Source organism: Erythrolamprus reginae, chromosome 2 (genome assembly GCF_031021105.1).
Source record: "Erythrolamprus reginae isolate rEryReg1 chromosome 2, rEryReg1.hap1, whole genome shotgun sequence".
NCBI lineage: Eukaryota > Metazoa > Chordata > Lepidosauria > Squamata > Dipsadidae > Erythrolamprus > Erythrolamprus reginae.
The window spans coordinates 53,216,031-53,243,463 of NC_091951.1; the positions used below are offsets into that span (position 1 = coordinate 53,216,031).

General features: G+C 43.8%; 1 protein-coding gene across 1 annotated transcript; it reads left to right on the forward strand.

The window, feature by feature from the left end:
• The first annotated feature begins 479 nt into the window (after positions 1–479).
• On the forward strand, positions 480–15,160 carry SNTN (sentan, cilia apical structure protein). Its single transcript, XM_070738153.1, has 4 exons — positions 480–637; positions 7,434–7,468; positions 10,416–10,555; positions 12,453–15,160. The coding sequence occupies exons 1-4, from the start codon at positions 540–542 to the stop codon at positions 12,609–12,611; spliced, it is 432 nt and encodes a 143-aa protein (XP_070594254.1). The 5' UTR covers positions 480–539; the 3' UTR covers positions 12,612–15,160.
• The last annotated feature ends 12,273 nt before the right edge of the window (positions 15,161–27,433 follow it).

Here is a 27,433-nt window from a genome sequence, read left to right on the forward strand (position 1 = left end):
CGCACACAAGAGAACTGAAGATGTGCGCGCAGTGCATCGGTAGCAGTGGCAGCGGCAATCCAACCCTGTCTTGCATTTACGTGCCTGAACTCAAAACAAACCTGAAGCACAAACAAACAACCTTCCTTAAAATTAATGGACTTCTTCCCAGGCAAGTGTGTTTAGGGCATAATGAATTTCAAGATAGGAAATGCAATGCAAATGCATTAACTACATTGTGTGTCATGCAGTGTATTCCATTTCCTTCTGTATTTAAAATCCTGAATTAATATTCAGAAATATGCCCGCGCCATGCAAAAGGGGCACTTTAAAAAGGCACTTCGTGCATGATGTACAAACATCTTAAGTCTTGGGTGTCACACAGCTCCTCTTGATTTCTGGGACTTCCTCTCTGACGGATTTATTTACAGCAACCCAATGACCAGGGAACATTTCCATGACTGTGCTGCCTTCCCAGCACAAAGGTTTCTGTTTGCCAGCTTGCCAGTCCTCCAGTTGCCTAGAGATCATAAACAGTAGTAGCCAAGCTGCTGGAAAAGATGTGTGGCTGTACCTCTAGCACCGAGGCCACCTCATATTCTCTAGATCATTCAAACGATGGCTCTTCAAGCAAAGTGTCCAAGAAAACACTCAAACGGTAAGTGAGAATCAAGTGCAGTTCCCCCCCGCCGCCTTTCTGGGAACCTCACATGCTTTCTTCATTTGATTTGTGGATTCATTGTGTGTGTTTTTTAATGAGAGAAAAGGTCCAAGCTTTCAGAACAGGTAGATGGATTTTTATGAGTTTCTAGTAATTTAACCCCAAGGTACTTATTATTGTAAAAGCAGGCATGAGCACCATCTGGTTGACTTCACAGAGTTGTTGTCCTGGAGAAAATAGGAAGGGGAAAGAATACAGTGATCCCCCGGGTATTGCGATCCCGATCATTGCGAAACGGCTATATGGCGATTTTGCAACCCGGAAGTAAAAACACCATCTGCGCATGCGCGCCCTTTTTTCTATGGGCACGCATGCGTAGATGGCGCCGGGCAGATCAGCTGCTGGGCGGTTTCCCTAGGTCTTCCCCCTCTTGCTGGCGGGAGGGCAAGCGGCGGGCATCAGCGAGGAGTTTCCCCACCGCCCACGCAAACTCCTCGCTGCTGCCCGCCCGCCCTTCGCCCGCCCACGCCGTTCATTCTCGCCGCTTCCCAGCTGAGTCCTGAAGCGAATTGGCTTCAGGACTCAGCTGGGAAGCGGCGCGCGCGAGCGAACGGCTTGTCCGCCGCCTGCCTGCCCGCGCGCCCCGCCCGCCCTTCGCCCGCCCACGCCGTTCATTCTCGCCGCTTCCCAGCTGAGTCCTGAAGCGAATTGGCTTCAGGACTCAGCTGGGAAGCGGCGTGCGTGAGCGAACGGCTTATCCACCGCCTGCCTGCCTGCGCGCCCACCCGCCCTTCGCCCGCCCACACCGTTCATTCTCGCCGCTTCCCAGCTGAGTCCTGAAGCGAATTGGCTTCAGGACTCAGCTGGGAAGCGGCGCGCGCGAGCGAACGGCTTGTCCGCCGCCTGCCTGCCCGCGCGCCCGCCCGCCCTTCACCCGCCCACGCCGTTTATTCTCGCCGCTTCCCAGCTGAGTCCTGAAGCGAATTGGCTTCAGGACTCAGCTGGGAAGCGGCGCGAGCGAACGGCGTGGGCAGGCGAAGGGCGGGCGAGTGGCAGCGAGGAGTTTGCGTGGGCGGTGGGGAAACCCCAATCTTCGGCTCCTCGCTGCTGCGGAAGTAAAAACACCATCTGCGCATGCGCAGATGGTGTTTTTACTTCCGCAGCGCTACTTCGCGAAAAACCAGTCATTGCGAGGGGTCCTGGAACGGAACCCTCGCAATGATCAGGGGATCACTGTATTAGGTATGTTCGCTGTCTTTTATAGTTTTATATATATAATTATAGAATATAAAGTATAAAATAAAATATAAAATATATTATTATCTATATAATTATAGAATATAAAAATAGAATATAGTTTGTCAGCTATAAAAATTTAACTGCCTTGGATATGGTCCCTGGAGGGGCCGAGAGGGTATACCAGGGTGATTCAACAGAAAAAAACATATGGTACAAGCTGGGCAGGAGAGAACCTGTGGTCAAGAGGTTAAAGCTACTGCCTTACAGGCAGACTCCCCAGGTTAAAATCCTGGTAAGGGTATGGCTAGCTGATGAGAGCAAAATAGCTTGAAATAGATTTATATTAGTCTACCTTCCTTTTCATTATCTGAAAATATGTTACACACACACACACATCAATGTATATACCTTAGAATATATCAATAATATACATAATTATACATTTTTATCAATCAATTTTAAATCAATCTTTTTGCACCTATTTTATATAGCTGTTCATCAGTCTGCTGCTCTTAATTTTTTACACTCCTCTCCCTCTTTCGCCCTATCTTCTCTCTACCTTTTCACTCCTTCTCTCCCTCTTCCTACTTCCCTCCACTCCTTCTCTTCTCCCTTCACCTTTCTACTTCCTGTTTCTCCTCCTTTCCCTTTCCCTGTGTAATTCTTATCCTAATTCATCTCTTGTTTAACAGACTGATAACTTGTTCCCATATACTTTAAAACTGTCAGTGTCTCTTCTAAATTTGTTATTTTTAATCATTTCAATACATACAGTTCTTCATTTTTTGTACATGCTATTTATCTAATGCTGCCTCCTCAAAACCTAATTTTGTCATCTAGGTCTACCACCATTCATTCCTCTTTTATCCTCATTCCAGTTTAATTTCTATGTAGAGTATATTAATTTTCTATCCAATCATAAAATTTCACCCACACTTTATAAAACTCTGTGCCTTCCTTGTCTTTGATTTTCATTGTCAGTCTATTCATCTCTGCGCTGTCTTGAGTGACTTCTAAAGTAATACACCTGGGATAAAAATAGAAAATAAGTTGGAAGCTTCCTCCACCTTAGGGGTTCAACTCCCTGTGCAGTAAAGAAAGTCCATATTTAACTATACTCATCAGACAGATCTGAGCTTCTGTTTGAACACACCCAGCAAAGGAGTGCTCATCAACAGTTGGTCCTACTGCAAACCTGCTCTGATTATTAAGAATGTTTTCCAACTAATTATACTTAATGCAAAGTATAATTTTTAAAGAACCCTTCAGCTTTTAAAAATATATATATCTGGGGTTTTTTCATGTTTGTAGCTCGCTTTTGAAATTTGAAATGTTTGAGCTGACTTAATAAATGTGGTCCTGCTGAACTGCCTACAAGGGTAGACTAGAGCCACCCAGCTACTTGGCCATCGACCAGATCATTTTTATTCAATGTTAAAGAATAGAAGTTGAAAAAAAAAATCCCAATGAGGCATGGAAGAGGAAGCATTTGTTGGCTGCATTCACTCAAACTGGGTCTCATCCAAAACACGTATCACTCCTCTCACTTACGTAGCTAATATTTTCATTTCTCCAAGGGATAAGTTTCCATTTGATGATAATCCAATGGCATCAAGTAGAAGGGGATGGGCTAAAATTTTCCACCTTCTTTTTAGGGGAGGGAAGAGTTTTGAATACAAATTTGGGGTGTTAAACATAGCAGAGGTTTAAGGGATCCAGTTTGTCATCCCCCCCCCCTCTTTAAATCAAGAAATTAAAAAATTTAATGATTGGTGAATTTTGGAATAGGAATTTAGGATGTCAAGAGGCTGCGAAAATGGGACAATGGGAACATATGGGAAAATGGGACCATAGATGCTCAATCCTGCCTTCATACCCTAGTCTACATATGATGAAATAATCAAAAACACTTTTTCATTTTTTTTCCAACAGTAGAAAGTGAAAAGATAAGTGTGATGCATCAATACTAGACTGAACCTTCCCATGGTCTTTGTCCTCAGGCATGCTTACAGAAAAGAATTGGAACAAGAGTGTGAAACTTGCAGGCCAAGTGCTGGCCATGTCCATCCCCTGGTTTAGCAAAGGGGGGGAAGTTGTGATATGTCACTTGACCACAATGTGACATTGTGAATTTGATACCCCTGAACTAGAAGCTTCTAATTTGATTTCGATTAATCTCAATTTAGTTTTAAATCTGAATCCAAACCAACGGTTAAACCTAACTATGGTTAGTTTTAAAAACCTATCGTATTTTTCAGAGTATAAGACACACCCTTCCCCCCTAAAAGAGGCTGAAAATTTGGGTGCATCTTATACTCTGAATGTAGCTTTTACTAAGCCCTAACGAGGTGCTAATGAGATCTTCCATGCTTTGCTAGCTAAGGAATCTTCCCTTTGCCTGCTTTTTTCATTGCTGCTCCCTCCAACAATCAGCTGAGCCTTTTTTCAACCCCAAAGAGGTGCTAACGAGTGAAGCGATCCTCTGTGCTTTGCTAGCGAAGCGATCGTCCCTTCACCTGATTTCCTCATTGTTTCTCTCTGAAGAGAGAGAGAAAGGAAGTGTTTTAGGAACTGTTTATCCCCAACCAGGAGATAAAAAGCAAGCATTTGAGTTCAAAACCAGCAAACTAATATGCTGAAGCTGACCAGACTAAGGACTAGCCAGATGAATACATGGTAGGCAGATTATTTTTTCCCTACTTTCCTCCCCAAAAATTAAGATGTGTTTCATACTCCAAAAGATAAGGTGCTTTCATACTTTATGAGGCATTTCTTTCATTCAACCAGAAGAAGATAGATTTGCTTATCTATCAGGTTTCTGTGTTCCTTGGTCATTTGCCCCTCAAATTTAATTTGTGTCATGCTGGGCACCAGTTATTACCTCCCAGTCTGGCAAATAGGCCTGGTTCCATGAATTTATGGGGTCTTCAGAACAAAGCTCTGTATCTGATGCATAGCAATAGCACTTAGACTTATATACTGCTTCATAGTGCTTTCACATCCCTCTCTAAGCACTTTACAGAGTCAGCATATTGCCCCCAACAATCTGGGTCCTCATTTTACCCACTTCAGAAGGATGGGAGGATGAGTCAACCTTGAGCCTGGTGAGATTTGATTTGCCAAACTGCAGACAGCCTGCAATCAGCAGAAGTAGCCTGTAGTACTGCACTCTAACCACTGCACCACTGAGGCTCATACGCAAATATTCTCAAGAGTATACATACATGTTCTCATACATGTTCTGAACAGCCCATCACAGTCTTAATGCAATGGTAGCCACTCCAGAAAGCACCAGAAGGAGCAGCTGTTCCATAGAACACTTTGATTTACAGCCAAAACAAAACAGGTAGCCAGAATACTCTTTAAAAGAGACACTGAAATGGCAGATCACACTGACCTTTGGCTCAGGAGAAAGTTAAGTTGCTCTCTATTCAGAGCTTGGTTCTGCTAATTGTACGATTAGCCCTAATGATAGGTTGCCTGGAACTGGATATTCCACTAAGCCAAGGCTGTCCAACTCCTAGCCTGTGGGCCAGATGTGTCATGCACTGGCCATGCCCACACCTAGTTTATCAAAGGGGGGGGAAGTCCTGATACATCACATAATGATGTGAGAAAATATCACATAATGATGTGAGAAAATATCACTAAGCCATGATATTTTAAGTAGAGGGAAAAGATTCCAAAATTCTCCCAGATGTCCTGGAGAAAAAGAACAGGGCCATTTTCCTGAAGTGCTATTTTAATGCAAAATTCCACTACACAGAGATTTTCTCCAGATGCAAAGAAAAGTTTTGAAATTGTTGTCAGAAATAGGTTTGGATGAAGAAAAGAACCTCCCCAAATAAATAATTCAGGCCTTAACTCAGGGGTGTCAAACTCGCAGCATCACTTTGTCATCATGTGACTTTTTCCCCCTTCGCTAAATTGGGGGTGGGCATGGCCAGCACATGACGCATCCAACCTGCAGGTCATGAGTTTGACATCTCTTCAATAAAACTCACAAATTACAAAAACACATACTTAAATTATAAAGTAAATGGAAAATTTGCATTTTTCCATGCAATGGAATGAAGTTACTTAAACTAGTATTTTGTATTTGTTTATTATTATTTCTCTCCCAGCAAAGACTCAAGGCAATACTTTTATTTATAAGAAATTTTGAAAACCTACTGTAATTAATATTATGTTCATGACAAATGAAAGAAAGCAATTGGTATCCTTCTGGAGGATTGGTTGGGAGTGGAAGGCACTTATTATGGTGGTTCTCCTCCTACCTCTCAGGTTGGCCACAGTCGGTGTTATCAGGGGGTCAGAGGTTGGCTCCTGGGTCCCTCCTTTGTGGAGTGCCTCAGGTGTCAGTTCTTTCCCCCCTCTGCTTTTTAATATCTACCTGAAACTGCTGGGTGAGATCATCTGATGACTTAGGGTGAATTACCAACAATACGTAGATGACACCCAGCTGTACATTTCCATCCTGTGTTGAGTCAGTGAAGCACTGGAGGTGATGTGCCGGTACCTGGAGGTTGTGAGGGTCTGGATGAGTGCTAACAGGCTCAAGCTCAACCCTGACAAGACAGAGTGGACAATTCTATCTGTCTGTCCATACCCTGGGAGGGGGAATCTTTATCTTCCTCAGAGAGGGTCCGCAACTTGGGAGTCCTCCTTGATGCACAGCTGAGCCTAGAACAACACTTCTCAGCTGTGGCAAGGGGGACATTTGCACAGGTCCACCTGGTGCACCAGTTGCGGCCCTATTTAGACAGGGAGTCTCTTCTCACAGTCAGTCATGCCCTCATCACCTTGTGGCTCGATTACTGCAATACTCTCTATATGGGGCTACCTTTAAAGAACATTCAGAAACTGCAGTTAGTCCAAAACACAGCTGCGTGAGCCATCATGGGCCTTCCAAGGTATACCCATGTGTCACCATCACTCTGCAAGCTGCATTGACTACCAATTGGTCTTCGAATGCAATTTTAAGTGTTGGTTATTACCTATAAAGCCCTACATGGCTTAGGACCAGATTACTTATGGGAATGTCTTCTGCCTCCTGTATCCCAGAGACCAGTCAGAGCCCACAGAGTCAGCCTTCTTCAGATCCCATCAGCCAAGCAATATTGCCTGATGGGACTTAGGGGAAGGGCCTCCTCTGTGGCAGCTCCAGCCCTCTGGAATCAACTCTCCCCAGAGATTCGCACCTCCCCCACCCTCCTGGTCTTTCGTAAGGCTCTAAAAACACACATCGGCAGGCCTGGGGTCATTGAGCATTGCCACCATTTCTGGCTGACAGTATATGAGTGAATGTGTGTGTGTGAGAGACTGGTTTTTAGTTGAATGGTCTTAATTGTTGGGGTTTTATATCAGCTTTATATTGTATTTCTTACATTTTGTATTTTTGTGTTGATTTTACTGTGCAAGCTGCCCTGAGTCCACTGGAGAAGGGCGGCTCAGAAATCCAATTAAATAAATAATTTTTAAAAAACAATTTGTAACAATTTGTAAAATTTAATAGTGAGACATATGAATCAAGCTCTCTCTGCTTAATTTTCAGTGTTCCCATTTCCAAGCAGTTGGCTTCTATAAAGGGTAAGATCATTTATGCTATTTCCCTCCTCTATCCATCTCTGGTTAGGTGACGCTATTAAGCCTAGGAATTACATTGGGAATGTAATTAGGAATTACACCCTCTATGCAAAGCATACTTCGTTGCACTTCCAGAATGAAATGTTCCTTCAATTCTTGTGGGGGTTTTATTTCTTCCTGCAAACTTTTTCCTGTATAATGCTGAGCGATGCAGTCAGTACTGAGGACAGCTTCTCCTGAAACCCCTGGCAGGAGTGCAATTAGCTTACTATGACAACTATGACAACTTCATTGCCAAGCTGAATGCCACTGTTATTAGTCTCGTCTTGCCATGGCACTTTCTCTCTTAGACATTTCTCCCCATGTCTGTTGCTTCCTCGGCAGCTCATCTTTGGATGCCACCATATTGATCTACCCCTGGATCTTTTGGGTTTCATCCAGAAGAATGGCTGAGACACTTAGCAGACCCCGGCTGCTCTCTTTCTGTGCGATGTACATTTTCTAGATATTGGGCTAGAAACCTCTGTATATTGTGAGCAGCTTCTGGGTATTCACATTGGTAGTTTCCAAATCCTGCTCTGGTCAGGTCACTATAATGGCTGAGTATCTGTTGATTGGCAGAGCATATGTACAGTGGTATCTCTACTTACAAACTTAATTCGTTCCGTGATCAGGTTCTTAAGTAGAAACGTTTGCAAGAAGAAGCAATTTTTTCCCATAGGAATCAATGTAAAAGCAAATAATGTGTGCCATTGGGGAAACCACAGGAGGCCCTGTTTCCTCCCAGGAGATTCCGAGAGAGGTCCCATGGAGGCTTCTCCCCACCTTTTCTGACCCTGTTTCCTGTTTCTCAGAAGATTCCTAAAGAGGCTTCTCCCCACCTTTTCCGGCCCTGTTTCCTCCCAGGAGATTCCTAGAGAGGCTTCTCCCCACCTTTTCTGGCCCTGTTTCCTCCCAGGATATTTCTAGAGAGGTCCCATGGAGACTTCTCCCCACCTTTTCCGGCCCTGTTTCCTCCCAGGAGATTCCTAGAGAGGCTTCTCCCCACCATTTTTGGACCTGTTTCCTCCCAGGAGATTCCTAGAGAGACCCCACAGAGGCTTCTTCCTGCTTTTTCCGGCCCTGTTTCCTCCCTAGGAGGGGGAGACGCTCTGGCCCCTCCTTCCTTTTCTCCTACAGGAGTGGTTACAGTTTCAGAGGCTCGGGTTCGTAAGTGGAAAATGATTCATGAGAAGCGGCAAAAAAATCTTGAACACCCTGTTCATATCTAGAAAAGTTCATAAGTATAGGTGCCACTGTATTGATGGCCTGGATCTTGTTCTTCACATTAAGCTGGCTCTTATCCTTTGGTGATATTTAGATGTTGCAGTCTTCCTTGCCTCCTCCTTGTGGTTCCCATGTGACTCTGAGATGCCAAGGTACTTGCAACTAATCTGTATGTCTGCTGTGTGGCTCTCTGTTGCTGCATCACATCAGTCATAACTACCTTCCTTCTGTTGACTACCATCTGGCCAGACTTCTACAGTCTGAACGACATCCCAATGTTCTCTCTGTAGATCAGCATGTCAGTGTCCCATTCACACTTAACATACAGATTGATGTCATCCATGTGACTATGGTAATTTCATTCTTTTTTAAAAAAAATACTTTTTACAAAAAGTTATTGAACTTGTATCCATATCAGTTTTTGTAATTACAGTGGTACCTCTACTTAAGAACACCTCTACTTGCGAACTTTTCTAGATAAGAACCGGGTGTTCAATATTTTTTTGCCTCTTCTCAAGAACCATTTTCCACTTACAAACTTGAGCCTCCAAAATTGTAACTGGAAAAGGCAGAGGAAAGCCTCTGTGGGACCTCTCTAGGAATCTCCTAGGAGAAAACAGGGTCAGAACAGGTGGGGAGAAGCCTCTCTGGGGCCTCTCTAGGAATCTCCTGGGAGGAAACAGGGCTTCCACCCTCCCTGTGGTTTCCCCAATCGCACACATTATTTGCTTTTACATTGATTCTTATGGGAAAAATTGCTTCTTCTTACAAACTTTTCTACTTAAGAAACTTGTCACGGAATGAATTAAGTGCATAAGTACCACTGTATCTGACTTTTGGGGTTCAAGTGTATGAAAAACATTAGGGACTGTGCAGTACCTTGGTATATGCTGCACTTGATGGCCACTTGAGTGAGTTTCCTTGAGCTGACTTCAGTGTGTCTTCCATAGTCCCATTGAGTTCTTGAGGAAGATCCTTAGTGTCCTGTTGATTTTATAAAGCGACAGGCATTCACCATTCCATGTTTGAAGTATTGAGCTGTAGGCTTTCCTATAGTCAATTCAGACTGTGTTCAGGTTGGTATGTCTAGACTTTGAGTCTTGGGTGACAGTTATATCTATGTACTAGTTTTGAGCCTCTTGCTTTATTTCTAATGTCCTTCAGAGTTGTGCTCATGTTGTGGCCCAAATGATCCTGCAGCTTGGCAGCTGTGATGCCTGATGGGACTTTCCATATTGCGGGAAGGCAGGTTATTGGCTAGTAGATGAACCATGCTGTTCCTTGTGGGAATGTTTCATGATCAACACTGTCTTTCCAAGTTGGGGAATACCCTACCTATACATGGAATAGAACGAGGGATATGTGTAATATTTACCACTATCATTTGTAGGTGATTATTCATCAATAATGAGGCAATTCAAAAGGGTGAAGTTAAAATCTAGTTTCATGAACATTTAGGCCTCCATGTCTTTTCCCAGGGTTTAGAAATGTTCACTAAACTAAACAATTATTGTATCATGAAATTACAAGATGTCAGACCATACTGATGGTCCCTCAGATCTGGAGTCTGCTCTCTCTGAGCTTCTTCCTCCTTATCACCATATCAGTGCTTTCATTGACTCCTGTGGACTTCTATTGATTTGTCATCTTCCATATATTTTTGTTTCTCCCTCTCCACCCTCAGCTCTAGGAAAAAGCTCTGATCTAGAAAGAGCTGTGGCTACAGCAGCCTTGATTTTTGATAATGCGGCAGATGCCGAAGGCAAACTCAGCAAATGTGAAGCTAAGAAGCTGCTCCTAATTCAGTTTATGCATTTTATACAGGTAAAACTAGAGCCCTTATTCAGGGGTTGGGCTACTATGGGTTTGCCCTGGTTCGGGAGAACTCGTAGCTAACGTTATGGCTGGTTCAGGAAATCTCCAAGTCCCACCCCTGGCTGGCCCCTCCCTCACCACTCTTCCCTCCAGGAGTCTCCACTCCATTTTGGATGCGAGGCAAGTGCAGGGTCCTCGTGGAGACTTGGAGAGGGGGGAAAGCGGGCTTCCCATAAGCTCTGGAGGACCTCCAGAGACCAGTGGAGGCAGTTTTCACTCTCCCAGAGGCTCAAGGAAAGCCTCTAGAGCCTAGGTAAGGCCCCCACCATGGTGCAGGAGGCTGATTAGCTCATTGGCCATGCCCACTGTTATGCCTAACTTCACGTTACAAGCCCCAATTAAGTCAGAAATGTAAATTCAAACACACACGCTGTTGTAAAGTAAACAGAGTCAGTTTATCAAAACAAAAGTATTGTACGCACACACTTTAAATAGCCAAAGTACTCTCCCACAAACCTCAAGCCTTGAATATTGTGGGGGGGGAAACCCACTGAGCAGATAAAGGCAGCTGTGAAGGCGTCACAGCCACCCCCCCTTCAAGAGTCTACAAAATGTACTTAACTGTGAAATATCCAAAAAGTCTTTGTAAATCTTGGAACAGTCCAAATCAAACAACACTCGTCCTTCTCCAAACGGATAATCTCCCAAGCACGCTGTCAGCAACGTTGGCAATTTATCAGCAGCCAAATTAGCAAAATTGCCACAGCCACAGGTGTTCTCCCTTATCTTCTATAATACTTGTGCAGTTGTTCTCTTCTCGTCATAAACCTGCGCCTGTGAGCATCTATTAATCCATCTTCCTCTGAGTCTGATGATGACTCACTAATGGGGTAATTAGCTAATGGGCTGCCTGCCTCACCCTCCGATTCTGCTTCACTCACAGAGTCTGCCCTTGACACAGAATCTTCACTTTCCGAAGCTGTTGGCAGTAAAACCAGTCTCTGAGAACTTGAGGATTCTCCCAAACCAACATCCATAGTCCTCGGAGCAGGAGCTGGCCCAGAGCCAACCACAACACCCACCCAGCAACCAGGCAGAGAACCCATTGCTGAAGTTTTTGAAGCCCTTATTCCATTACAACATCTAACAATGATGTCTGGGAAGGGATCCCTCTCTCAAATTTCATAGAACCTTCAGATGAATAGTGACCCTGTATAAAACATCCTTTCAAGCATCACAGAAGAAATTTCATACATACCTGCAAGTCCAATGAGGCCACTGCTCTGAGTCCTTCGTGATTGGGCGGCAAAGAAGTCGAATAAATAAATAAATGTGGGGATATTCAGTATAGTGAAAGTGAAGTGAGTGCAGCTAAGGAGATTATTGTCTCTGTCTTAACCACAAGCCCAAGTTTTCTTTCTTCTTATTCCTCAAAAAGAGGGAACCTTCTATAAATTGAGGCTGGAGAGCAACTATCCCAATAAGCAGCTTTTGGCTCACATTGTCTACCAACAAATCAGAAAATATAATTATGTGTCCCCTTTTCTTCAAATCTGGAATTTTTAATTTGGAAACCAACTCAGGAATTTTCAGTTTGGAAACTAACCATTTGATTTTAAGATTTTTGCTTTTTCTGAATCTGGCAGTTCTAATGAAATAATGTTAAATTAGTGACCTTGAGGTTTCATTATGGCATGCAAAGTTTTTCTCTGAAAGTGTGCAATTGTCTACTGTTGTCTTGTTTAGTGAACTATGAGAGAATATGGCCAATCTCTCCACAACCAGAATCTTATTTTTTTATAGTCATCCTCAAAAACACATTTTTGGGAGATGGGGGTGGATTCCTTTAAGTCATGCCCATATTTTGCTGTTTAAGAAAAAAAAACCTATTTACTTTCCTTCACAGGGTCAAGAAACCAAACCGAAGTATCAGGAAATAATGTCTTCTCTTGATGAGAACAAGAACGACAAAATCGATTTTGAAGATTTCATGGTCCACGTGGTTAGCCTCACCTTGATGTCTGATCTGCGGCAAGAGATTAAAAAAGCGCAGAAATCTAAATGATTAAGAAAATCAAATAAACAAACTGGGTTGGGAAAGGGGGAGGTTGGATTTTTAAAACAAGTGCTTTAGGGAACATTACTTTTCCAGATAGAATTATTAATATCGATCAATAAATCAATATTATAGAACAAGGAGCAATTTGGGCAACAAAGGTACAAAGGTACATCCTCAATCTGAGTATTGCATTGGCAGTTCTGTGTTAGCAAAAACTTCAGAAGAGAAGGATTTAGGGGTAGTGATTTCTGACAGTCTCAAAATGGGTGAGCAGTGTGGTCGGGCGGTAGGAAAAGCAAGTAGGATACTTGGCTGCATAGCTAGAGGTATAAACAAGTAGGAAGAGGGAGATTGTGATCCCCTTATATAGAGCGCTGGTGAGACCACATTTGGAGTACTGTGTTCAGTTCTGGAGACCTCACCTACAAAAAGATATTGACAAAATTGAACGGGTCCAAAGACGGGCTACAAGAATGGTGGAAGGTCTTAAGGATAAAACGTATCAGGAAAGACTTAATGAACTCAATCTGTATAGTCTGGAGGACAGAAGGAAAAGGGGGGACATGATTGAAACATTTGAATATGTTAAAGGGTTAAATAAGGTTCAGGAGGGAAGTGTTTTTAATAGGAAAGTGAACACAAGAACAAGGGGACGCAATCTGAAGTTAGTTGGGGGAAAGATCAAAGGCAACATGAGAAAATATTATTTTACTGAAAGAGTAGTAGATCCTTGGAACAAACTTCCAGCAGACGTGGTTGGTAAATCCACAGTAACTGAATTTAAACATGCCTGGGATAAACATATATCCATTGTAAGATAAAATACAGGAAATGGTATAAGGACAGACTAGATGGACCATGAGGTCTTTTTCTGCCGTCAGTCTTCTATGTTTCTATGTTAAAATAGATTAGTTTGTCCATTTCTGAGATTTTACACAAGGAAGAACTCACTTTGAATAGAAATGCCTCTAAATTGTGTGGAATATTGTGCCAGATGAAGTGTGATTATTAAGTGAAGAGGTGGTGAACAAGTCTATCTGCAAAATTCAGACTGTGGCCTAGATACAGCTACATTGTACAATAACAGTTATGGGGAGAATAATTTCCTGCCCCGATTCCAGCTGTCCCATATTAAATAAATGTTTTTATCTACACCCAGTGACTGATAGAAATATATACTGCTCAAAAAAATTAAGGGAACACTCAAATAATACATCCTAGTTTTGAATGAATGAAATATTCTCATTGAATACTTTGTTCTATACAAAGTTGAATGTGCACAACAGCATGTGAAATTGATTGTCAATCAGTGTTGCTTCCTAAATGGACAATTTGATTCCACAAAAGTTTGATTTACTTGGAGTTATATTGTGTTGTTTAAGTGTTCCCTTTATTTTTTTTGAGCAGTATATATATTTTCATTTATACAAGGAATGATTGTGGAGAAGATATCTGATAATGTACATTGTTATTTTGCCTTAAATATAGATTAATTTGTTTACACACGGATACCAGTAGTTGATCTCCATCCTTTATTGCACAGACAAGAATTCAAGCCAGGAATTTCAACCTGGAAAGGTATAAATTGATACTAGTGAAATATAATTGTTCAATACCCTTGATATCTATGCTGAATGAAGTTCCCATTGGCTTGCTAAGGAATTTTACCTACAGTAATTTTAACTAACTTTAGGAAATTTTCAGTATTGGGAACCTGCATAGCAGGTTCACGTCGGTCTTAAAGAGCAGGTAGGAAGCTAAAAATATGTTTTGCAATTGCCATATCTTAAAAGAAAAATACTTCTAATAGTTCATTGCACAAATGTTCCTAACATTTGTGAAGGTATCAATGCTTCCAACCCCTTCATTTTCTCTCTCTTGGTGGAGAAGAGGGGGTGGATGGGTGGTCCTTTAGCCTCGGAACACATTTATTTTCTCTGAGGGAAGAAGAAAGACGAATGGAAGAAAATTAGACGTTTCCTCGTGACCTTTGGCGCTAACGAAGGAGAAAAATAGATACGTTTAAGGGAAAGATTTAGCTCATTGACATGACAATCCTCATGCTGCAGCAACCTGTTGTTCTCACTTATGCTGCACATCAGGAGTCTAATATCCATCTCTTCCTGGTGTGAAAAATGTGTTGACCCAAGGCATTGCCTTCCATATTCACCCAACTCTGTCTCCAAATACCACCAAACATACCTTTGCATCTAGCAATTCTATTCCCAACCTGTCTATTAAAGATCACTGACTTCTGATCATCAGACTATCCCAAGTCCCTGGGCCATCAGGAAAAAAATTGTCAAATCATTATAAGAACACAACCTCCACATTGCTTTATTGTCATAGGGGCAACAAAAATACAGCCTAATGGTACATAAAACATCCCAACTTCAAAACATATGCTCCAAACAGAATGAAACTTTCTGGGGTCAGAATATTTCTTATGACTGTAACATGTTGCTCATATCCTTATGACTTATAATAATATTGATTGTTTCCTTGTGTGTCCAATCACATTTGGCCAATAAAGAATTCTATTCTATTCTACTCTACTCTATTCTATAGAAGTCTATTCTATTCAACATTTTGCCTGCCTGTAGTAGAGACAACTACAGCAAGATTTAATCACAACCTCCTGCCTTCATTACTATCAGATCTGAATGACTGTGACTTTTCATACTAATTGAAAAATAATTATATGTACCACCATGTGCAATTTTGAATTCAGCAGCTATGAAATCTCTTGATAATCAAGAAAGAGGGAGACCATGAAGGAAAACCTATTTGAATTAAAGAGAAGAAATTATCCAATTATGTCTCTACTTGGAAATTGCTTCTGCTCTTAACAGGGGGGGTGAAATGCAAATTTTATTTTAGGTTTTGGTTACTGGGTTAACTTTATTGTTAAAAAAATGGATTGCATCTATTAGAAATGTAAAGAAAAGGTGAAGTGTAATTGCATATTGTATTCTGCATTTTAAAAAAGTTCAAAGTCCCTGCTTTTTCTTCTTTTTCTCTTTACCTTGTATTGCTTTCCCCTTTCCTTCCTGTTCTTTATTTCCATTTGCACTTGATATTACAATAAACTCTAATAAAAAATGTAAGGAATGAGGCAGACCACAGGAAACCTGGAAGCAGCAAATGGTCCCCAGACTGTTGCCAAGATGCCTATTAGGTTTGCTGTCAACTTCATCATCGAATAATACAAACTGAAGATTTATTTAATGGTGCAAATTAAATTTAAAAACTAGAATGATCTGGCTTTATATGAAGTTGCGGGAATATTTTTGAGCTCTGCAAAGAGTTCCAGTAATTCCACATCTGGCAATGGTTACTAGCCATAGGGAATCCCAAAGGTGCTTTTTCAAGAGGCAACTGGAGTTCCTTGTTTTTTGTTTTGAAGATGTTTCACTTCTCATTCAAGAAGCTTGTTCAGCTCTGACAGGGTTGTGGGGAACAGAATATTCCTTGCAGACAGCTGGTATAAGCGCTCCAATTAGCACCCAAGAAATGAATCAAATTCCAAGTGTTGGCCTTCTTCAAAATTCCAATTTATTAACAGAGCCATGTTGGTTACGAACTGTAGTCAACCCGATATTGTGTTTCCGAGTATCACAAGTGGTGTAACTTCTTACATAGTCTTTCATTTCTACTTTAATTCTTGGCCACCAAAACTGTCTTCAAGTGAGGAGCAGGGTTTTTAGGAACCCAAAATGCCACCTAGTTTGGAGTCTTTGCTGGAGTATCTCTAGTCAGAGATTGACAGGCACATATAGCTTAGCCTCTTTCCAAGCCAATCCTTCCTTCAGGGTTAGGATTTCTTTTTGGTTATTGAACCAGGGGTGATTAGGCAAAGCTGCCTTCAATTTGTACCCCCACTCTCTTTGGCTCCATTGGTTGGGCCTCCTCGACTGGCCCCTCATGAAGACTGGTGTTCCTTCTCACCTTCTTTGTTTTGCCTTGAGGAAGAGGAAATGATAGGGTGGATCTCCTCCTCTCTCTGACTATTGTATTGGGGTTTCCAGGATAAAGCATCAGCTAGGAGATTCTTCCCAGCAGAAATGTGCTTCAGTTCGAAATTGAAATGTCTAAAGTATTGTGCCCAGTACACTTGCTTTGGAGAAACTTTCTGCGGGTCTTTAAGGCTTTGAGGTTTTTATGATCAGTCCATACCTTGAAAGGAATCACCCCCCAAGAAAGTCTCCAAATTAACAGCATTAGACAGACCGCAAAGGCATCTTTCTCCCAAATCTCCCACCTTCTTTCAGTGGGGTTAAGTTCTTAGAGACATACACACATGGAATCAGTTGTCCCTTTCCATTATCTTGCAACAACACAGCTGCAATTGCCACATTGCTGGCATCTGACTGGATCATGAATTTGTGCTCTGGATCTGGGTGATGCAGGATAGACTCTTTTGCAAAAAGTTTCTTTTGCAAAAAGTTTCTCTCAAATGCCTTTTGGCATTCCATAGTCTATCCAATTAATTGGGATGGCTTGGGCTTGCCAGGGGATGGTCCCATTTTTAGCAGCTCTATCAGAGGCAAAGCTACTTCATTGAATGCTGGGATGAATTGCCTTTAGAAGTTAGCAAAGCCTTAAAAGCTTTGAAATTGTTTGGGAGGATGAGGTGGTTCTCAGTCAAATACTGCTTTCACTTTTGCCGGGTCCATCTCTATTTCCTCCTTTGAAATGTGATATCCTAAGTAGTCTATTGAGGTTTTGTGGAATTCACATTTGGATAGCTTAGCATAGAGCTTGGCTGCTAGCAGTTTCTTTAAAACTTGCCGCACCAGTTTTGTGTCTTCTTCAATGGATTCACTATACATAAGGATGTCATCTAAATAAACAAGAAATCTCTTGTAAAGGTGGGGGTGCAGCACCTCATTAATGTACTGCATAAACACTGTGGGGGCTCCTTGCAGCCTAAAAGGCATGACTAAGAACTGAAAACTCCCTAAGGGGCACTTAAAAGCAGTTTTCCACTCATCCCCCTCCTTTGTTCTCATGCAGTAATAAGCCTCTCTCAAATCCAGTTTGGTAAATATTTTCCCCTTGGACAGATGATTGAATAAATTTTTCATGAGGGTCAGGGGGTGTTTTGCACACACACTGTGTTCAAATTGTGAAAATCAACAGATAAACACACACACCCAATCTTTCTTTTCTTTTAAAAGTATGGGGATGGCCACACTTGCCTTAGCAGGTTGAACAAAACCCCTCTCCAAATTCGTATCTATGTATTTCCTCAGTTCCTTCAGTTCTTTCGGTGTCATGGAGTACATTTTGGGTTTTGGGAGAGTTGCCCATGGTTCAAACTCTATTGTGCAGTCTGTTGGCCAGAGAGGAAGGAGTTCATTGAAATCTTCCTCATTAAATGCCCCTTCCAAGTCCTGGTACACAAGTGGCACCTTTTTGAGGCCCGAGGGCATGGCCACTTTCGCTGCAATGGCAGAGGGGACCTCTGCTGCATCTTGAGGAGGGTGTTTCTGGTGGAGGAATGAGGCCAATGTGAAGGTTTAGCTTTCAGTATCCAACTTCCCACCTTATGGTAGGGGTCCATTTATCCAATCAGGCTAGGCCCAATATGACAGCTTCTGACATCTTAGGGGAAACTATAAACCGGATGATTTCATGGTGATGGCCCATCTGCAGTTTCACTAACTCAGTTAGGAGAGTGGCTTGAGCCTCCCACACCCCCAATTAGAGATCCACCCACTTGTTGGAATCAGATGGGGTTGGCTAAAGGTCTTGTTTTGATTCTCAATTTTTCTACCACTGTTTTCCTGATCAGGTATCTCGAGCAACCCATATCTATCAGGGCATCTACCTCCCCCTCTCCCCCCATGCCTATCACCTTAATTCTTGCCTTAAGGAGGAATGGGCAGACAGCTTCACTCACAATTGGGTCATCTCCTCCACTGCCCCTCTCATCCCATCTCGGGTTGAGCTCTTCTGTCAGAGATCTGTCAGTGGCCCCAGGGAGCAAGGACTCCACCACTTGTAGAGCCCAGCATCCTGGTTCTGGGGCTTTCATCAGTTTCTTTTGGGGGCTGGGCACAGCTTTTATCTTGGGAGAGAGAGATTAGTGGTCAAAGCTATGGAAACTGCAGTTTAATGTTTCCAAATGTAAAATAATGCACTTGGGGAAAAGGAATCCTCAATCTGAGTACTGTATTGTATTGGCAGTTCTGTGTTAGCAAAAACTTCAGAAGAGAAGAATTTAGGGGTAGTGATTTCTGACAGTCTCAAAATGGGTGAACAGTGCAGTCAGGCGGTAGGGAAAGCAAGTAGAATGCTTGGTTGCACAGCTAGAGGTATAAGAAGCAGGAAGAGGGAGATTGTGATCCCGCTGTATAGAGTGCTGAGACCACATTTGGAATACTTTGTTCAGTTCTGGAGACCTCACCTACAAAAAGATATTGATAAAATTGAACGGATCCAAAGACAGGCTGCAAAAATGTTGGAAGGTCTTAAGCATAAAACTTATCAGGAAAGACTTAATGAACTCAATCTGTATAGTCTGGAGGACTGAAGGGAAAGGGGGGACATGATTGAAACATTTAAATATGTTAAAGGGTTAAATAAGGTTCAGGAGGGAAATGTTTTTAATAGGAAAGTGACCACAAGAACAAAGGGGCACAATCTGAGGTTAGTTGGGGGAAAGATCGGAAGCAACATGAGAAAATATTACTTCACTGAAAGAGTAGTAGATCCTTGGAACAAACTTCCAGCAGACGTGGTTGGTAAATCCACAGTAACTGAATGTAAACATGCCTGGGATAAACATATATCCATCCTAAGATAAAATACAGGAAATAGTATAAGGGCAGACTAGATGGACCATGAGGACTTTTTCTGCCGTCAATCTTCTATGTTTCTATGTTTCTTTGAGAGGGGCTGGTGCCAAGCATATGGATGCCCTGTGGCCAGCCTCACCGCACCAATAGCACTTCACACCTCTCATAGCTTCAGAGTGAGGGGGCACAGCTTGGTGGGGGAAAGCTCACCATCCAACTGGTTTGCAAGCCGTATGGCTGGGAGTTTGGTTTTTCTCACTACAGACTATAGCATCCAGGTTGATAGCAGTGGCATACCAGTGCTGAATTCTCCCTGGGACTCCTCGTATTTCACATGCCTTTCTTATCAATGAGTCAAAGGCATCTTTGAATGTGAAGACTAGGAGCCACAAAACAACTGCAAGTTCAGGCATGTAGTTAAATTTTTGCTTGAGGTTCTCCCCCCCCCCCCTGCACAGAAGTTGTCTCGGAAGCAGGTGACGTGAAAGGAGGAGAAGCTGGCCACCTGCCACCCTCAGTCTCAATCCATCATGAACAAATGTCAGAGTAAACAATCTGAATTGCAAAACCTTGCCTTGAGAGCTACAGGTTGGCAGCACAGCTTCTCCAGGCAATTAGCAAAGGATGTCATAGAGTTTGCAGGGAGTCTAACAAGAGGAACGAGCAGCAACTGCCCAGAGTCATTTATCCATGCCATTTAATTAGCATTTTTTAAAAAATTCCTTTAAACCAGAGAGCAAAGAGGCAAGGATGAGTACCGATTAGCACCTACAAAGATGGCCAGGCAAGAAAAAGGAGACTTTCACTTTTAGAAGAACACTTTGCTATTTTTTGAAAGTCAGGACTAGCAAAGAATATTCTTGCTGCTCCGTCTGCCAAAAAATGAGAAGTCCAGTTTATGTGTCTGCTGGTGCTTTGTGCCTCCCCAGATAACTGGGTTGTTTGTGGGATTTATATCTTGCACTTAGCAAATCAATATCAGTGCTTTGCATCCAGACGTTTACAACAGTCAGGCCTGCCACCACCAGCTAAAGGTGTCCATGAGGAACATAATATGTTACAGATCAGGATAGCGCAGGGCTGTCTGCAGCTTACCCTTCATACGCAAACATCACGGCAGTACAACCTTCAATACAATCTCAGAAAATTCCAGAGTTCCTCCAACCAGACTAAAATATGTACAATCAGCACATCGTTTGAAAGGATATTAATGTCTATATTTTTTTCCCCCAGCAATTTCAGGTGTTTGGACATTAATGGAAATTTCATGGCTATTTATACACTTCTTGACAGCTCCAGAATATCTGTATGCTATTAAAACTCTCTTTAACCTTTAACTGAGCAAAATGATGCAACATGGGATAACAGTTTTTGAACCAAGGTACCCTAAATAGGCTAATTTGTGGAATGTGTCCAAAATCTGCAACCCACAAATTCCGAGGGAATGAAATTTGAGAAGTTGTGTCTGTTTCGGAGCTATTGGCTGCTGCTAGACTGCTGTTGTGATTGTGTATCTTTGATTTCAATGTTCTGTGACAGTTTCCCAGCCAGTCTCACAATTCCTTGTTCAGCCTCCACCTAGAAACAGCTTCTTACCTGCAGGAAGGGTAGGGTACGGCAGGGTATGGTAAGGTAGGATAGAGGAGAGGAGAGAAGGCAAGGAGAGGAGAGAAGGCGAGGTGAGGCGAGGCGAGGCAAGATTTTGATGCTCCCTGGTAGCTTCCATAAGGAAAGTCACTCACCCACCAACTGCTTTTTGCTCACCCATGGTAATTCTCTTTCTCTGTTTAGGTAAGGAAATATATCTGAAACAACGATCCAATGGAACATACAGTACAAACTTGGCAACTTTAAGACTTATGGACTTCAACTCTCAGAATTCTCAGAAAGGTGGTTGGGCCAACAGAGATGGTTGCAGATAAACGCAATAAGCAAACAATTGAACGAAAGGGAGAATAAAGAAACATTATTAATAGAATAGAATAGAATAGAATTTTATTGGCCAAGTGTGATTGGACACACAAGGAATTTGTCTTGGTGCATATGCTCTCAACGTACATAAAATAAAATATACATTTGTCAAGAAGAAGAAACTCAACTGGAAAAAATATTAAAAGAAAAATGAGATGATATAAAAGCAGAAGCGAGTAATATATACAGAATGTTATCACAGGCGGAAGAGAGTGTGATAAAAGGATCAACTAGATGGTGGCAAAATGAAGTACAAATAGATGAAAGAGAGATGAAGGATATAGTTGAAAATATACAGAAAATAAAGAATACAGGAGTTAGAGAAATGAGAAGGAAAATCTTACATAAGTGGCACTACACAACAATACAACTTGCATATTTTCAGAAGAAGGGGAAAGGCACCTGTTGGCATGGATGCTAAGAGAGAGGAGTTTTTATGCATATGTTCTGGGAGTGCTCAGTAGTACGGAAATTTTGGAAAGTAGTGCAAGATGAAATGAACAGGATGTTAAATATTAATTGGACAATTACAAAAGAAATAGCAGTACTGGTAAAAAAAAGGGAGACTTAAGAGAATTTAAAGAAATAAAAGTAGCAGCATTGGAAAGCGCCCAAGCAGTAATTGTATTGGGTTGGAAAGAAGCAGCAAAATGGACGATACAGAATTGGTATCGGTACATGGTGGGTCACATTTGCTTTGAAATTATGGAGGTAAAGATAAATATGTATAATGAAAATAAATTGAAAAAACTGATGGAACGATGGGAAAGGGTGAGAAGTTATATGACAAGTAGAATTTGTGATCTAGCCATAAAGAATAAATTAGAATCACTCTTTGATATGTAAATAGAATGCAGATTCCAGCTTAGAAGAATATTAAAGATGTTAGTACAGTCCCTCCAATTGGTGGTGGGGTATATATGTATGTTGTCAGGTGATGGGTGCACCTTCACAGGATACTGTTTTCATGTTGTATGTATGTAGTTTGTATGTTTTAACATTCAAAATTAATTTTAAAAAATTAAAAATAAAAACCTCCCAGAATTCTCCAGCCAACTTTGCTGGCTATAGAATTCTGGGAGTTGAAGTCCACAAGTCGTAAAGTTGCCAAGTTTGAAGACCTCTGCAGTAGACTGTATTTCGTGTATCCCCCGAGAGAAGCCTGATTCATCATAGAGATAGTGCTCATTTTCCCAACCGTGCGGACTCTGACTTAGCAGCATTTGGGATTTTACTGAGCTGTGTGCACAGAAGCACAATGCAGGATTGAATTTGCATGCATAATTGTGCAGAGCAAGGGAAAACAAGTGAGAAGACATAAAAAGTCTACAAAGAGCCATCTACAAAGCATGCAGATTTCCTCCCTAAGGCTAATTTAGCTTCATGCATAGCACTGAGATGATATAGCGTTTCCAGAACAGGTGGGTTGAAGAAGCTCCCAACATATTTTTTTAAATAAATGTGTCATAAAAGATAGGCCAAAGACTGCATAGCGACACCATTGATACATGTTTATCCAAAAGGTCTATTAAAAAGATAGAGTGAACAAGCATATTTTCTTACATACAGGCAGGTCTCATTTAGTGACTATCTAATGCCATGACTGTTCACAATTACAAGGATGAAGAAAAAATAATTTTGTGACCAATCCTTGTATTTACACTCTTTGCAGCAAAAGAAAGCTGAAGTAAGATCATAAACACAGTCATCCCAAATCACAACTAGTACCAAATGACAAGAAAGAAACACACTGCATGTGGGAAAATAGCGGCGCCGGACTTACCCGGCAGCAGGCTTTGCTGGAGGGACCGGGAGACACCGGACCCTCATGGCGGCCGCCATCTTGGATCCCGAGAGAAGTCTCGCAAGGCGAGACTTCGCTCGGGAGTTCGGGCCTGACTGGCCCGGCTGCTGATTGGTCCGGGCGGGGCCTGCTTGCCCTATATAAGGGCGAGCAGGCCCGAGGCTTAGCCTTTTCGCCCGGACAGCAGCCACGAGCAGACACCCGCCCGCCCTCCCTATTTTGCAGTGTGCCTAGGGGTTGCCCTTAGGGGGCCGAATGGGAATTTTTTGCAGTTCTGCCTCTTAGCCGGGCTATTTTTTCGCCCATTCCACACTGAGGAGATGGACGTGCGGTTAGGGGGTGCTTGCATTTTATTAGGTTAATTGGCTTACCTTTGGTCATTTGGGTAGGCAGGTTAGGGGCGGAAAACTGGGGGGTGGTTTAGCAACCGCGCGTTCTCCCTTGGGTATCTTTGGGGATGATTGACAGGTTCTCCGCAAGCTCATGGAGGGAGCGACTGCCTGAGCAGCTGGGGGGAACCTGTCTTTGGGTCCTGCATCTTTAATTCCCAGATTCGGGTTAGCCGGTGGGACCCCCCTCATGCAAAGCATGGCAGGGTCGCAGGTGATGGAGTGGTCCCTCACCTGGACTTGCATCGAGATACGCCCATGAGTTGCCCAGGAAGTTTTTTGTCTTAACGTCATTTCCGCCCCGGAAGTATTTGTTTGACCCTGCAGGTCCATTTCCGGGTCATAGTTGATTATGCTAATATATGCAAATTTAATGAATAAATTATGCAAATTTATGTTGATAAAAATGACCCAGTTTAAATCCAGCTCTTGTGTCCGTGTCATTACTCCGTCTCTCCAGCAAAATATTTATAATAGAAATAAGACAATCAGCATCCAATGTACAACAGCAATGAATGCCTTTTATACCTTCTCTTGGGCTTTGAACTTGAGCTTCCTGTTCCTGTGCAAGGACAAGTATTCTATTGGCTTTTGTCAGACTCCTATGGTGCCATGTGGTGTCATTTATTTATTTGCTTGCTTGCTTGCTTGCTTGCTTGCTTGCTTGCTTGCTTGCTTGCTTGCTTGCTTGCTTGCTTGCTTGCTTGCTTGCTTGCTTGCTTGCTTGCTTGCTTGCTATTTATTGGATTTATATGCTGCCCCTCTCCAAAGACTCAGGGCAGCTTACAACATATAAAAAGCAATAAAAATATCCCGAATCCAGTTAAAGTTAATCTAAAAACTCCAGTTCATTAAAAATCAATCATTCTCATTCGAACAATCAAGCATACATACCATTCATCGGCCAGGGACTAATATATGGTCATGTTTGTCTGAGCTCCCAGGTTTCGCTGAAGCTTGAAGTGTGATGATGTAATGAACAGGCTTGTGTTCTAAAAGGGTGTTGGAGAATTCCTATTGTGTCTTAATGACTTTGTCCAGGCTTGGATCTTGAGTGAGGGCTATTCCAACACCCCTGAACCTGAAGGTCTTTTGTTTGTGTCCATTGAGAAAGCCTAGCCCAGTCTTTTCTTAATACACAGCCGACGGATTAAAACCGCCAGCTGAAGTTACCTCCGGGGCTGGGAGACGCTGGCAGCAGCTCTTTTGAGCTCCGGACTTTCGGGTTCCTCTGGAACCCGGAAGTTCGGCTTTTGGCAGCGCGCCAGGGTAGCGCGCTGCCTGCTGGATGGGGGAGGTCATGAATCGCCCTATTTAGGGGCGATTCAGGCAGGACCTCCCCCCGGGTTCCTCAGGAACCCGGAAGTTTGGATTTGGCAGCGCGCCAGGGTAGCGCGCTGCCTGCTGGACGGGGGAGGTCCTGAGTCGCCCTATTTAAGGGCGATTCAGGCAGTACCTCCCCCTTGCCCTCGGCTTAATGAAAGCGAACAACCCAGCATTGGCTGTTCGCTCGCTGGATTCTGCACGTGGCGAGGCCTACTGGGTCTCGCCCAGGTCGTGAGTCCGAGGCTGCTGGCCTCGGATTTTTTCATTTCAAACCGGTGTAATCAGAGCCTTGAGCTCTGATTCTTTATGTTTTTACAGACAAGGGATTTTTAGGGGTTTCGGGTTTCCCTTCATTGGGAGGGTGGTAGTTCGAACCCCCCCCCCCCCGCGGCAGGTCCCCCCCACGGCGCGTCATCCCCCCGTGTGACCTCACCCCCCCACGCCCCTCCCCAGTTAGTTTGTTTGGCTTGAAGAGTAGGATTGCTTACTCTCCATTTAGGGGGTGGGATAAGAAATTTTTTCAGTTGTTGGGGTTTTTTGTTTAGTTTCCTTTTTCTGGGACAGGAGGGGAGCCGTTGCACCCCCCCCAATTTAGGCATTTCAGGCGGTTGGTGGTGGTGGACAAGGGCTGGTGGGCCTTGCCTCTCCTCCCCCCCCATTCGGGGGAGGGGTGGCAAGGCCTTGTGGCCTTATAAAGCCATCCCCTTAGGGGATCAGGCTCTGGATCAGGAGTAATGCAGGGCACCTGTGGTTTCCCAGAGGGTGTTTTTTCCGTATTTTGTTTTTGATTAATTGGGTTTTGCCTGGGTTAATCAGGTTTTTTCCCCCTTTCAGGGTCCCCAGGCCCTCCCATCCGGGGGATGGGGTGTTTTGTGCCTACTTTTTAGGCTTTTTTTAATTTTTCCATCCTTTTAAATTTTCTGTTTCTGGGTCCCGGGCAATTTTCTATGGACTCAGGGCCCTACGCCTCTGAGTTGTTAAATTTAATTAGTTTTTGATGTTTTGGGGGTCTTTGTTTATTTTCCTTTTCCTAGGAGAGGAGGGGAGCTTTTACCCCCCCCCCCCAATTTAGGCATTTCAGGGGGTTTGGTAAGGGGGGACAAGGGCAGGGGGCATTGCTTCTCCTTCCCCCCCCCCATTCAGGGGGTGGGGGAGCGAGGCCTTGTGGCCTATAAAGCCATCCCCTTAAAGGGATCAGGCTTTTGATCTGGAGTACAGCAGGGCCCCTGTGGTTTCCCCTGAGGGTGTTTTTTCTGTATTTTGTTTTGATTACTTGGGTTTTGCCTGGGTAATCAGGTTTTTCCCCCTTTCAGGGCCCCCATGCCCTCCCATCCGGGGGCTGGGGCGTTTCGGGCCTAATTTTTGGGCTTCCTTTTATTTTTTCATCTTTTCAATTTTTCTGTTTTCAGGGCCTGCACAGCGTGGGCCCCAAGAGGCAAGCCTCTTCACAAGGTTCCCAGGGTCCTCGCCCCAGGAGGGCCGGGGTTCCTTCAAGGGGCCAGGGGGGCAAGGGAGGCTGCTTCTGCCCCTGCGTGCTGCCCCCTCCAGACAGCCGGGCTGCCACAGGGGCCAAGCCGATCATATCTGCTCAATCTTTTTCTTCCCTCTTAGATCACCTGGACCACATGGATGCCCAGTGGGAGGCCGCCTCCGAGGCTTGCGGCTGATCCAGGCCCTCAGCGACGTTGGGAGCCCCTCCGGGCGCCGAGGGAGTACAAGACCCAGCTCCAGAGCGGAGCGCCCTGGCACTATGGGATCCCAGGTCGGCGGCCGGGACCCCCTTTGGATGGCAGGGGTGAGCGATTGCCAATGCACCCACACTGTTTTCACGGGGGTTCACCCACCGTAACACCCCCCCGGCGGGGCCGACCGGTTTGGGGCCCATTTTGGGGTCCGGCACTTTGACAGTGTGCTCGGCAAGTAGGGTGGGGACCCGTGTGACTCCGCGGTGGCGGGGGGGGTTGGTCACTGTACCAGGATTTGCCTCCCCCCTTGCGGCAGCCTGTTCTGCAGTGGGGCCGGCCAGTAACAGTGCGGCCACCTCGACTGACCCATGGCGCGGCCATGGCGGCGATCCCTGTGGGCCTTCCATCTCACTCCCCTAGGGTACCATATCCACCCCCCGATTAGGGATGAGAGATGGCGAGGTGAATATATAGACCTCTTCACTTTGTTGAATAGGGAAGTGCCCAAGAAGGAAAGGGATTAAGAAGCCCGAACTGACCGGGCCAAGAGGTTAAGGTGCCAAGGTGTTTCAGGTCTCGGCTTTACACCTTCCTGACCTATGCCACCCTGATAATACAAACAGAACCGGGCAGGGCCCCGGCATTTTAAATATATCGACCTCATTGCCATGGCGTTCTTTGAGGTCAAATGGGATGCCTGGCAGAGGTACGACAGGCTTTTTGTATTAGGGTGGCTCATGATCCTACCCTGTCCTGGGGCCGGGAGGTGCCCGACCTCTGGTTCCAGGCAACCTGGAAGGGTGGGACTGAGCAACGGACTGATTGCAGTCATCTGATGGAGGAGGAGGAG